The sequence below is a fragment of the Canis aureus genome, chromosome 26, assembly GCF_053574225.1.
Source record: "Canis aureus isolate CA01 chromosome 26, VMU_Caureus_v.1.0, whole genome shotgun sequence".
NCBI lineage: Eukaryota > Metazoa > Chordata > Mammalia > Carnivora > Canidae > Canis > Canis aureus.
In genome coordinates, this window is record NC_135636.1 from 41,255,924 (window position 1) to 41,269,503 (window position 13,580).

Below are 13,580 nucleotides of genomic sequence, written 5' to 3' on the forward strand. Positions count from 1 at the left end.
ACTGCCTGGGTTTTGCTGCAAACACCTGCGTTAGAAACAATCTTTACCAGCTCTCTTAGATGAGCATTTGTGGGGCCATATTTCAGGCCCTTTCATGCCTACCTACCATGGATATTCAGAAGATAGGAAAAGGAAGCACGACTAGCAGAGAGACAAGGTGAGAGGAAGTGAGCAGATGTTAAGGTGGGGCCAGCAGCCCCGAGAGTTTTCTTGCTCTGGTCTCATCTCTTTCCCACCAACTCATAAACTGCCTTCATTTTTTCCACTAAATATTACCTCCCTGGCGCTTGGGTGGCTCAGTCAGTTAACTTTGGACTCTTGGTTGTGGCTCCGGCCATGACTTCAGGGTCGTGGGATCAAGCCCCACCCCCCCCCCCATCAGGTTCTGCACTCTGCATGGATCTGCTTGGCCCTCTCCCTATATCCCTCCCCCTGTGCACACATGCACACACTCTCTATCTCAAATAAATAAAATCTTAAATATATTACACACCTCCAAATTTCTAATACCAACTCATGACTTACTTGATTTTCATACTTGCTCCTTCCTCAGTATCCTTGCCCTCACTGCTCTGTCTGCCTGGAAGGCTTTTTTTCCTCTAGATTGCTCCGTGGCTGGTTCCTCCTCCTCCTGGGTTCAACCCAGTGGGGAACTCCTCAGTTGCCTCCTTCCTGTCCTCAGAACTACCCACCACCATCTGCAGGGACGTGTTCGAAATCTGTCTCTCCCACCCCTGGAATGTAAGGGTGTGAGCCAGGCAGGAACCTGGCTGTTTCGGCAATGATAGTCTCACCTGCTAGAGCACAGTAAACAGAAGCATAGTAGGTAGGCACTCAATAAAATTTTGGTGACAGTATGGGCATTTTTTCATGGAAGTTCTAGGATGCTCACAGGACAGTTCACAAATACCAGGAGAATCAGGTCATTTCCTTTGCTTTCTTGGGTTGTTGGCATTCCACTGTCCATTTGCCTGGTTCAGCTTGAAAAAGAAGCTATACCCCATCCAAAGACTCGCTTCCTCTCCACACCTGCTATGATGGAGATCAGCCACAGGCACTGCTTCCCTCTGAGTCCTGGAAGGTGCTCAGTCTTTGGAGTTGAGGACAAGAGCTCTGGTTTGAAGCTCCATATTCCCTGGACTCCCCCGCTGGTCTCATTTCCTCCTCCCCCTCCACCAAAAGAGGAGAAAAAACCTAACCCCTCCTGCCAGGCTTCCCTAACTGATCATTTTATATGCTCTTGCCATTTCAACTATTGTTTTTCTTTACTGTGACAGCACCTAGCAGCAGATTAATAACAGTAATAATGACCATTCATTGGATTCTGGTTGTGCCAGGCATTTGCTCTGCACACATCATGCCCTTAGACAACCATAACCACTGCATAAGGTAGGGACCATTACCATTATCACCCCGCTTTTTATAGAGGGATACCTGGGGTTCAGAGAGGTCAATGAACGTGCCTAAGGCAACAGGGCTACATTCAAAGCCCTGCAGTCTGACTTTGGGACTTGCCTCTTAAACATTGCCCACACCACCTCTTGGTGCTTGAGAGCCATGAGCTTCTATTGCAGTCCCTCACATAGGGAGGGCTGTACTGATCTGCTGGAGAGCAGACCAAAGTAGATCATGTAGGGCAGTGGTCCCCATGGGCAGAGAGCGTAGCACACTGTTGATGTCTGCGGGCTCTGGGGCAGAAATGCAAATGTGGGCTCTCATGCAGTAAGTCTGAATATTTAAACGTTATTGGGGCACCTGGGTGATGCAGTCCGTTAAGGATGCAACTCTTGATTTTGGCTCAGGTTGTGATCTCTAGGTCGTTAGACTGAGCCCTGTGTTGGGCTCCACACTCAGCTGTAGAGTCTGCTTGGGATTCTCTCTCCCTGTTCTTTTGCCCCTCCTGCTCCTGCTTTCTCTCTCAAATAAATAAATCATTAAAAATAAATAAATACATAAACAAAAAATAGTAAGTGTTTGGGGCACCTGCGTGGCTCAGTCAGTTAAGCATCTGCCTTGGGCTCGGGTCATGATCCCAGGGTCCTAGGATGGAGCCCAACATTGGGCTCTCTAGTCAGCAGGGAGCCTTCTCTCTCTCTTTCAAATGAATAAAGGAAATCTAAAAAAAAAAAAAAAAAAAAAAAAACAGTGTTTGAAAACACATTCCATCCTCCTTCCTTGACAAGTAATACCTTGGCAATACCTGGAAGCCCAGGTTCAAAGACTGAATTCTGAGGCTCCTCAGAGTTCCAGGTGAGAACACAGCAGCATGGGGAGAATCAGCCTTCGTCCTCTCCACCCTGAGCCTCAACTTGTACCACAAGGCTTCGAATGTGTGCGTGGATATGCAGCTCTGTCCAAACCCCCTGCCTACACATTTGTCCCCAAGTCACACAGCCAGTTTAGGGGTGCTCACTGCTGCTGTGTATCTGCTCTCAGGAGTGACCCAGCCAAGAGATTTCCACAGAACCTGGAAGGGGGCGTGGGGCCAATTAGTGGGGGAATTCCAGGGTCCCATGCAACTGGAATGAGGTCTGAAAAGAGGTCATATGGGGCAGCCCTGGTGGCTCAGCGGTTTAGTGCTACCTTCAGCCCAGAGTGTGATCCTGGAGACCTGGGATCCAGTCCCACGTCGGGCTCCCTGCATGGAGCCTGCTTCTCCCTCTGCCTATGTCTCTGCCTCTCTCTCTCTCTCTCTCTCTCTGTCATGAATAAATAAACTTAAAAAAAAAAAAGGTGATATGGGTTGTGGGTGAGCATACCCACTGGGCACATGGACCCCTCACCCATGGGCAGCTGGAGTAGGACCAGAGCCACACCCTCTAAAGCAGAGGGGCCAAGACAAGGATCTAAGGCCTGTCCAGGTCTACAGCAGTACCGTCTGGGAAAATACAGGACAGTGGACAGTAAGAAGACATAAAAAATATATTGCTGCTCATTTCATGGGGTGGGGATAAGAGCTAACATCGTCGGACAGTTACTATTTTTCAGATGCTCTTCCATAGGCCTCATCTTTCCTGGTTCTTCATCCTCCCAGCCACCCTGAGAGGCAAATTACTATTACTATCATACTGCAGAGATTAGCCAGCTCAGTTATAAGTAACTTGGCCAATGTCACACAGATGCCATGAAGGTCTTGACCCAGGTAATCAAGTCCATGCTCTTTTATCTTTTTTTCTAAGATTTTATTTATTTATTTGAGAGAGAGTGAGGAAGAGAGTGCACAATTGGGGGGAAGGGCAGAGGGAGAAGCAGACTCCTTGTTTTTTTTTTTTTTTATATACTTTTATTTTTTATTTTTTAAATATTTTATTTATTCATTCATGAGAGACACAGACAGAGAGAGAAGCAGAGACACAGGCAGAGGGAGAAGCAGGCTCCATGCAGGAAGCCTGATGTGGGACTCGATCCCGGGACTCCAGGATCATGACCTGAGCCAAAGGCAGATGCTCAGCCGCTGAGCCACCCAGGGATGCCCAGAAGCAGACTCCTTGAAGAGCAGGGAGCCCAACGCAGGGCTCAATCCCAGGATCCTGAGATCATGACCTGAGCCAAAGGCAGACACTTAAATGACTGAGCCACCCAGGCACCAACATGCTCTTAACTAGTATGATATAACAAGATCAAAGATGAGTGATAGTAAAGCTCTGGTAAAAGATGTGTCCAGATATGTCAATTTTTTTTTAAAGATCTTATTTATTCATGAGAGACAAACACAGGGAGAGAGAGAGAGAGAGAGAGAGGCAGAGACACAGGCAGAGGTGGGACTTGATCCCGGGTCTCCAGGATCACGTCCTGGGTTGAACCCCACACTAAATCACTGAGCCACCCAGGCTGCCCCAGATATGTTGATTCTATCTCAATAAAACAGGGAGGATAAAAAGATATGCCAGGAAACTGTTAACCAAAAGAGGGATGCCGGGGTGGTTCAGTGGTTGAGCATCTGCCTTCAGCTCAGGGTGTGATTCCAGGGTCCTGAGATCGAGTCCCACATCAGGCTCCCTGCAGGAAGACTACTTTTCCCTCTGCTTCTGTCTCTGCCTCTGTCTCTGTCTCTCATGAATAAATAAATAAAATCTTAAAAAAAAAAAAAAGGCTGGGTAGCCTGGGTGGCTCAGAGGTTTAGCGCCACCTTCAGCCCAGGGCCTGATCCTAGAGACCTGAGATCAAGTCCCATGTCACGCTCCCTGCAGGGAGCCTGCTTCTCCCTCTGCCTGTGTGTGTGTGTCTCTCTCTTTCTCTCTGTCTCTCATGAATTTATTTATTCATATTCATGAGAGACACAGAGAGAGAGAGAGAGAGAGAGAGGCAGAGACACAGGCAGAGGGAGAAGCAGGCTCCACACAGGGAGCCCTATGTGGGACTCCATCCCTGGTCTCCAGGGTCATGCCCTGGACTGAAGGTGGCGCTAATTGCTGAGCCACCCAGGCTGCCCATTAATGAAATCTTAAAAAAAAAAAAAAGACAACGGAGTACACTTTAACAATGACAAAGCCAGGGCAGCCCCGGTGGCTCAGTGGTTTAGTGCCGCCTTCAGCCCAGGGCCTGATTCTGGAGACCAGGGATCAAGTCCCACATCGGGCTCCCTGTGTGGAGCCTGCTTCTCCCTCTGCCTGTGTCTCTGCCTCCCCCCTTCTCTCTGTATCTCTCACTAATAAATAAATTAAAAAAAAAAAAAAAACAATGACAAAGCCAGAATCATGGTGGGAGAGACTAACATGCCTCTCAGAGAACATCTGATAAAACAAAAGGACACAGAGAACATAATATATTACCTATAGTGAATGTCCTAATTGGCCAATGACCAAATCCTCTCATGTTTGTACCGTGTGAATTTTTCACCATGTGTACATTAGCAGGTGTAACAAACTTGGGAGTATGTGTACGTAATGGGGTAGAGGTAGGGTGGAGGGGTAGGGATTCCCAAGGGAGTCTTCATGTATCACCCATGGAGACTAGAGGATACATGAACCTCTCTGTGACCCTCACCTGCATGGTTCTTCTGGCAGCTTGCAAAAGGTGAGGAGAGTGGGCACCACTAGGGCTATGTCCAGAGACATGGTAACCTTGGCACATTTCAAGACTTCCTGCAGAAGCCGGCAGAGATGCGAGACATACACCTGATGCCAGCCAGCCTCCTTCATGATTAGCTCTCAGAGAGGGAAAACTGTTAAATCATCAGGGTTGTTCTCACCAGGATCTCACCAGAAAATCTTTGTCCAGGAAAGCAGATTAGTACGACTGATTACTTATACTATTGCTGCAATGGTAAAAGTACATCTTTTCTACCAATGTCCTAATAACTTATACCTTTCTCAGTGGACTTTATTTATATAGGGCATTTCATTCAACATTTTTTTAATGTTTTTATTTTTATTTATTTATTTAAAAATTTTTATTTATTTATGATAGTCACACGGGGGGGGGGGGCAGAGGCATAGGCAGAGGGAGAAGCAGGCTCCATGCACCGGGAGCCTGACGTGGGATTCGATCCCGGGTCTCCAGGATCGAGCCCTGGGCCAAAGGCAGGCACTAAACCGCTGCACCACCCAGGGATCCCTTCATTCAACATTTGAATAAAACAAATACATATTGAACAGGTACTATTTGCTAGGTGCTGGGAGGACAGCTATAAATGAGATAGATAAGGTGGTTGTTCTAATAGAGTCCTTAAACTGATGGTGAGGGGAACAATTAACAAAGACAATTGCAAAAAGTGATAAATGCTGTGAAGAAAACAGAATGATATATTGAGACTGAGGTTGCCATATAAAACAAGACACCCAAATATGAATTTCAGATAAACAAGTGTTATTGTATAAGTATGTCCCATGCAATATTTATACTAAAAAATCATGCACTGCTTTTTTGAGATTCCCATTGATCTGTGTGTCTTGTATTTTACTTGTTAAATCTGGCAAATCTAGGAGATCCCTGGGTGGCTCAGCGGTTTAACACCTGCCTTTGGCCCAGGGTGCGATCCTGGAGACCCGGGATCCAGTCCCGCGTTGGGCTCCTGGAATGGAGCCTGCTTCTCCCTCCTCCTGTGTCTCTGCCTCTCTCTCTCTCTCTGTCATAAATAAATAAATCTTAAAAAAAAAATCTGGGAAATATAAATGTTGAGTTATTGGGCGTGGAGAATGGGCAATTTCAGACAAGGTGGAAGACCTCTCTGAAGAAGCCACATTTGAGCTAGAACCTGAACGCACAGAGGGAGCCAGTTATTCAGGAGTCTACAAGAGCATTCCAGGCAGAGGGAAGAGATGAGATGGGAATAAGCTTGGAGCTCAGAACAGAAAGGAAGGCAAGGTGGGTAAGTTGAGTGAGGGTGGAAAGTGGAGAGAGGAAAGTGATGAGGTCAGACAGGTTGGCAGGGGCCAGATCTTGCAGGGTTTGTTGGCTGTGATAAGTGATGTTGAATAGTTTGAATAATTTTTTTTTTAGTTTGAATAATTTTACAAAAAACTTCTATCCATGACCCTTTTACTTAAATAGAGCAATTTTTGCATTTTATCTCCAGGATTGCTTTTACATATTCATAGCCAGGGTGCTGTCAAAGATAAATAAAGCCGGACATTGTTAAAGCAGTAAAAACAGATTTTATTCATAAATTACTCACAGTAGGGGAGAGAGTTGATTCTGACTGTGCAGAGGTGATTGGGCATTTTATTTATTTATTTATTTATTTATTTATTTATTTATTTATTTATTTATTTATGAGAGACAGAGAGAGAGAGAGAGGCAGAGACACAGGCAGAGGGAGAAGCAGGCTCCATGCAGGGAGCCCGATGTGGGACTCAATCCTAGGTCTCCAGGATCACGGCCTGGGGTAAAGGCGGTGCTAAACCGCTGAGCCACCGGGGCTGCCCCCGGGCATTTTTATTTTTTAAGATTTTATTTTGAGGAGAGAGATCGGGCACATGAGTGGCAAAGAGAGAGAATCTCAAGCAGACTCCCCTCTGAGCATGAAGCTGGGCCAGGACCCATGAGATCAGTGACCTGAGCCGAAATCAAGAGTCGAGGTTTAACCCACTGGGCCACCCAGGTGCCCCTGATTGGTCATTTTATTTTTTAAAACAATTTTCTTGATGTATTCACAAGAGCTCTGAAATAGCTGGGCCTGCTGGTGGCCGAACTGAGGGCTGGGATTTCCCTAAATCCTCATCGCTTCCTGTCATTGTCACATGCCATGGATCATAAGATCCTACAGGCTCTACCTCTACAGTATATCCTGACACTGTCCACTTGTCTGCATATATGCTGCAGTAAGAGATGATTAAACTTGAACGTGGCTTCTAGCAGCATAAGGCCGTGACCCTAGGATGACCCCAGTGTCCCCCACCCTCAACACACACACACACACACACACATACACACACGTACACTCACCCACTTGTGACTGCTTGAAAAAGCTCAGTGTTGCCAGGAAAATTTACTGTTTGCTCTAGCTAACACCTGAGGATACCTCCCTTTCTTAGAGCATTTACTAAAAAGGGCTTACAATTGTGAATCCTTCTTTTATCCCTTCTACATGTATATGTATCTTTCCCAACGACTAGAAAGACATTCCTTTGAAACATAATCATCAGGGGCACCAGGGTGGCTTAGTCTGCATTCAAGTCGGCCTTTTTTCCCTCTTGGGTCATTATCTCTGGGTCTTGGGATCAAGCCACCCCCCCCCCCCCCACGCTCAGCAGGGAGTCTGCTTCTTCCTCTGCCTCTCCTTTTGTGCTCACTCTTGCTCTCTCAAATAAAAAAAATCTTTAAAAAATATATATATTAAAATATATATATTTATATATAAAATCATCAGGAAGGTGAGGCCTATTTCTCAGTGCCCCTCTGTGGGAGGATGGGAGCCTAACCTTGATAATTCCCAGCTAGCAGACATAGCTAGCCTGATAACATTTACACTGATCAATGCTTTAAGTTTTCACCTGGCCATCACTCACTCCCTACCTGTCTCATTCTCCTTTAAAATGACCAGTCAGGGGATCCCTGGGTGGCTCAGCAGTTTGGCGCCTGCCTTCGGCCCAGGGTGTGATCCTGGAGACCCAGGATTGAGTCCCGCATCGGGCTCCCCGCCTGGGATGCCTGCTTCTCCCTCTACCTGTGTCTCTGCCTCTCTCTCTCTCTCTCATGAATAAATAAATACAATCTTTTTTTTTTTTTTTTAATGTAGATTTGGTGACCATCCTGTAATGGATGCAATGAGACTGTGTGACCAGGGCTTGGGAGGCCTGCATCATCTAGCCCGCCCTGGGCTAACCTCATCTGCGTCTCTGCACCGCATCGAGCCCCCGCCCAGCTCGCTCCCGCCTAGAGCCTCGTCTTGCAATGCTTTTCAGGGGGATCTGGACACAGCTGTCTCCTTGTTGAAATTCCGGTCAAGTGTCACTTTTCAGAGGTCTTCTCTGGCCAACCAAGGACCTTCCAAGTCGCTGCCTGCCGTATCATCCCGTCTTAAATTTTCTGGACGTAGCGCTAATCAAGATCGGAAAGGATTTCGGTCATTCCGCCTCCGCCTCTAAAGCCTGCGCCCCGCGAGGGTCAGAGGGTTCTCCTCGGTCCGCAGGGCTGTGGACCTGACTTTGAGCAGCTCGTCCCGCAGTTCTAGAAGGACCCGCTACGTCCGTCCCCGGGGCCTGACAGCAGACGAGGTCGCAGTCCGGCGGCCACGCGCTGAACCCACTTCTGCTCCCAGGAAACCGGGACGGTGTCGTGCCCGGCGGCGGACTGAGCCGAGGCGCGTCGTCGCTCGTGACGTCAGCGCCAACACAGAGCCGGTCGCGATTGGCCAGTCGAGCGTGGGCGGGGCCTGAGCGCTCCCGGCCCCGCCCCCCGCCTCCGCCCCGCTCACGCATGCGCCGGGGCCGCAGCCTCGCCGCCGCGCCATTTTGCCGGGGTTTGAATGTGAGGCGGAGCGGCGGCAGGGGTGGGTAGTGCCGGTTACAGTTCGCGGCTGAGATTCCCTTCTCCGTTCCCGTATCCTCAAGAGGTGAGGCGCGGGGGCGTGCACGGCCTGGCAGGGTGGCCTCTGGGGACCCCGCCGGGGGAGGGATGCGGCGCTCGTGACACTTCGAGCTCTGGGAAGCGAGGACCGCGCCTCTGGGCCGGAGCGGAATGTGGGCCGGTGCTTCGGGCGGCGCCCTGGGCGAGGTCTTTGCCTGCGTGGGCGGGTCTCGCCTCCCCTCGCGGCGTCTCAGGGCTCGCCCCCAGCCCCGACGGCACCCGGGCCTGTGAGGGGCGAGGGCCCCCTGAGGTGCGGCCTAACGCGAGCCGCCCGAGCGCCCGCCCCTTCCCCTCGAGCGCCGTGCTGATTGGCCGCGCCGCCGCCGGGCCGCTCGGGAAGGCCGCCTCTCATTGGTCGCGCCCTCGCGTCCGTCCTGGTCGCGCCCGGCCGCCCGCAACGTGAGCGGAGTGCGGCGGCGAGGCCTGTCCGGCCGGGCTGCGGAACCCCGGCCGGCCGCCGCCCAGACGGCCTCGTCCCCGGCCCCCGGCCTCGCGTTCTGGTTGAGAAGGGCGAGCTTTAACCTCCGTGTGCTCCGGTCTCCGCGGCTGTAAATGGGCATCGTGATCTCACCCTGCTGAGCCGTCTGAGGACTGCGTTCTGATCCATGCACCTGCCCGGGAATGGAGGGTCTCGCTCTCGGGGGAGACGCGGGAGCGTGGTAGTGCGGAGCGTGAGCTTTGGAATTAGAAGGCCTGGGGTCGCTCCAGGGTTGGCCTCTCCCTAGGAGTGCAGTTTAGGGCCAGTCGGTGCATCCCTCGGGGTCTCCCCTTTTCCTTACGCGCAGAGTGGGGTTGAAAACAGTGCCTCGCGGGTGGCCGTGAGGGTCCACGGGGTCGCGACCGTGGTTTACATAGTGCCCGCCTCTTCTCCTGTAACCATACTGCTGACTCTCTGTTTTCTTAGATGTTCCAAGCCCTTGCCCACCATGGAGCGTTTGGACATACCTTTCGTTTGCTTGGAAATTACCAGCATCAGAGCTTTGCGAGGCTGGCTCCCCGTCCTTTAGGTGTCACGCCCCTTAAACCTTCTTTGACCAACTTCTCTGAGGAACTTTTTTGTTTCAGCTTTTTACTTAATTGCATTTATCGCTCACTGGAGTTGGAGTGGTCTTCCTCGGCCGCTGGGTTGTAAACTGCTAGAGCAAGGACCTGGCCTGTCTTGTTTACTGCTGTATTCCCGTGATGAGTGCTTACACGTGGTAGTTGCACAAGTGCTGTTACTCCTTGGAGGCGCAGAAGGAGAACTTTTTACTCTTGGATCCCACCTGTGTTCTTTTCTCCTCCCCTGACTCCCCTCCCCATCGCTGGAATTTTTTTTTTTTTGTTTTTTTTTTTTTTTTTTTTTTTTACCTGCCTGTGTCTCTCCACTTTCTGCATAATTTCTGGGACTCTTGATTTACCTTGTTCCCCCCAAGACACTTTGACTTCTATCAATGCAAGGGCGTTTTCTCTTCCCATCTGGTTACTTTGATTTCTGCTATTTTGGGGGTTGGCACAGAGGGTTTCCTATACAGGATCATATGGGTTTGAGAACAGTGCTCTAGCTTTGGAATTAATTTGTTCCTTCATTCACTTTATAATTATAGAGCATCCACTTAATCTCTGGGAATACAGGGAAGAAATAAAAATGGACAAGGTCCTTTCTCTTGGGGAGCTTAAATGCTAGTGGGAGAAAGAAACAGGGATACGAATAAATGAATTAGATAATTTCAGATAGTGACTGACAAGTGAAAGAGTGATGTGAGAGATGAAAAGGGCTTCTCTGGGGGCGGCACCTGGGTGGCTCAGTCAGTTAAGGGTTCAACTCTTGATTTTGGCTCAGGTCATTATCTCAGGGTTGTGAGCCCCTGTGTTGGACTCTATGTTGGTTGCAGAGTTTGCTTAGGATTCTCTGCCCCTCCTCATCTTCCCTCCCTCCCCCATCTCTTAAAAGAAAAAGGCGGCTTCTCTGGAGAGATGTCATTTGAGCTGAGATTAGCCATGGAAAGGTGAGGGGACAGCATTCCAGGCAGAGGGAATAGAAAATACAAAAGCTTGAGGACAGGAACAAACTTAGAATCCTGGAGGAAAATCCAGTTTGCTACAGTAGCACATGAAGAAAGGAAAGGTATGGAGGGGCCAGATCATACAGGGGTTTGTAGACAATATTCAGTTGGGATTTGATTCTGAGTGGTCTGTTCCTGTGATTAGAAAGCAGCGGGGGGCAAGAAAGGGTGGAGGTGTTGGGTATGTTTTTGATATGTGTGTGCCAGATAGTTTTCATTCATTGGATCTCTTTCCCTTTCCCCAGATGTAAGGACTCAGGAATGGTTCTCTAATGTGGAGGAAATATCTAAGGAAAAGGCACAAATCTTGGATCAGCTTATGTCACAGATGTCTATGAGATGGCCTTGGAAAGCAGAGCTTTTATTCCAAAAGTCTTCATCCATAACTGAGGGCCTATGGGAAGAGGCTAGACTTAGGTCCAGCCATTCATTCAACAAGAAGAACTTGGAATTTAGATAAGTCTCTCATCAATGATTTATTGTGGTACATTTGTTTTCTTTTTTTAACTGAATTGGTAGAGATTTCCAAAGATCTGTGGAAAAAGTAGAGTATCACCCCTCCTATAAATGCAAAAGAATGAATTTCCCATTTCTAGTTTGAATCTTTATTTTAAAATGAATAACACTTTCTACATTTACATATTGCTAAATTTTAAAGAGTCCTAGTACTTTCACCAGTGGCCAAATTAGCTTAATTATTATTATTTTTTTAAAGATTTTATTTATTCATAGAGACACAGACAGAGAGAGGCAGAGACACAGGCAGAGGGAGAAGCAGGCTCCATGCAGGGAGCCCGATGCGGGACTGGATCCCGGGTCTCCAGGATCACAGTCTGGGCTGAAGGCGGCCCTAAACCACTGGGCCACCTGGGCTGCCCCAAATTAGTTAATTAGATCTTGGTTTTGCCCATATATTGTGAAAACCTGTGGAGTTTCTCTGCAGTTACCTAATTTGTCATGCTTTCCCAAGTCAAGGCTAAGCTTACAGATATGTATATATTTTTTTTTAGATTTTATTTTTTAAGAAAGAAAGTGCATAAACACGAGTTGGGGGAGGGGGAAAGGAAGAAGCAGATTCCCTTCTGACCCAGGGAGCCTGAGGAGGGGCTGCGTCCCAGGACTCTGAGATATCCTGAACTAAAGGCAGATGCTTAACCAGCTGGTCCACCTCGGTGCGCCCCCCCCCCTTTTTTCTTTTTTAAGATTTTATTTAACTTTTTTTTTTTTTTTTAATTTTTTTTATTTATTTATGATAGTTACACAGAGATAGAGAGAGAGAGGCAGAAACACAGGCAGAGGGAGAAGCAGGCTCCATGCACCGGGAGCCCGATGTGGGACTCGATCCTGGGTCTCCAGGATCGCGCCCTGGGCCAAAGGCAGGCGCCAAACCGCTGCGCCACCCAGGGATCCCGATTTTATTTAATTATTCATGAGAGAGAGAGAGGCAGAGGGAGAAGCCGGCTCCATGCAGGGAACCCAACGTGGGACTCCCATCCCTGGTCTCTAGGATCAGGCCCTGGGCTAAAGGTGGCGAAACCGCTGAGCCACCCAGGCTGCCCCTTTTTTCTTTGTTTTTTTTTTTTTTTTTTTTTTTAAATATTTTATTGATTTATTCATGAGAGACACGCAGAGGGAGAAGCAGGCTTCCATGCAAGGAGGCTGACGCGGAACTCGATCCTAGGTCTCCAGGATCACGCCCTGGGCGAAAGGTGGCGCAAAACCGCTGAGCCGCCCAGGCTGCCCCTCCTTTTTCTTTTTTAGCTTAAAAATAGTCCTACATTAGTACCTCAACTTTGTCATTTTAGGGTCATTCTATCATGTGGTCTTAGAATCCGTTGTCTCCACTTCCTGTTTGTCACAGAGCAAATGTGTAGAATGATAAAAATGTTTTTGATGGAAAAAATCAATAAAGGGAGTGCAGCATTTGAAAGTAGTACAAGAAATAAGTAGTAGGTACCTATCTCTATTGTAAAGGTCTAAGGAGATTGAAGTGAGCGAAACACAAAGCCCCTACTCTAGAACTTACGAGTCTAGTGGCAAGAAAAGCACAGTAAACAAGAATGGAAAGTAATATGCCTTATAAATTTTGGAACTTGGAAAAATAGAGTAAGGGAATGAAAAGTGACTGAGGTGGGTTCTCTTTAGATAGGATGGTTCAGGAAGGGATCTCTGAAAAGAGATGACCTTGGAAAGAGACCTGAATGAAATGGGCAGTGAGCCATTCAGCTCTGAGGAGGCAGAGCTGTTCAGGCAAGTGGGACAGTAAGTGCAAAGCACTGAAACGAAAGTATAAGCAGAAAGTATAAGCACTGGCATATACGAACAGTAACAGGATAAATTTCAAATTCAGTTCTTTCTTGAAACACTTGAATGAACAGAAGTTAATTATGGTGGGTAAGTTGTTATTTGTTTATCTTACAGATGTAACTGAGTTCCCATGTTAAGTTAGGGCTCCTCATAACTGATCCTCAGAGAATAGTCTCTAATACACCCTGGGAACTCCTGTTTTAGCTAGTTGACTGACAT

At 48.2% G+C, this 13,580-nt stretch overlaps 1 protein-coding gene across 2 annotated transcripts in view; it reads left to right on the top strand.

Annotated features, from left to right (window-relative positions):
* The first annotated feature begins 8,839 nt into the window (after positions 1 to 8,839).
* Positions 8,840 to 13,580, top strand: part of CSE1L (chromosome segregation 1 like) — a 46,868-nt gene continuing 42,127 nt past the window's right edge. The window contains exons 1-2 of one of the 2 annotated variants that reach the window (XM_077873504.1): positions 8,841 to 8,995; positions 11,300 to 11,538. In XM_077873504.1, coding sequence (XP_077729630.1) covers positions 11,526 to 11,538 — 13 coding nt within the window. In that variant the 5' untranslated portion in view covers positions 8,841 to 8,995; positions 11,300 to 11,525. Of the gene's footprint in view, positions 8,996 to 11,299; positions 11,539 to 13,580 lie in introns of both variants that reach the window. The other variant, XM_077873505.1, reaches the window with a different exon arrangement.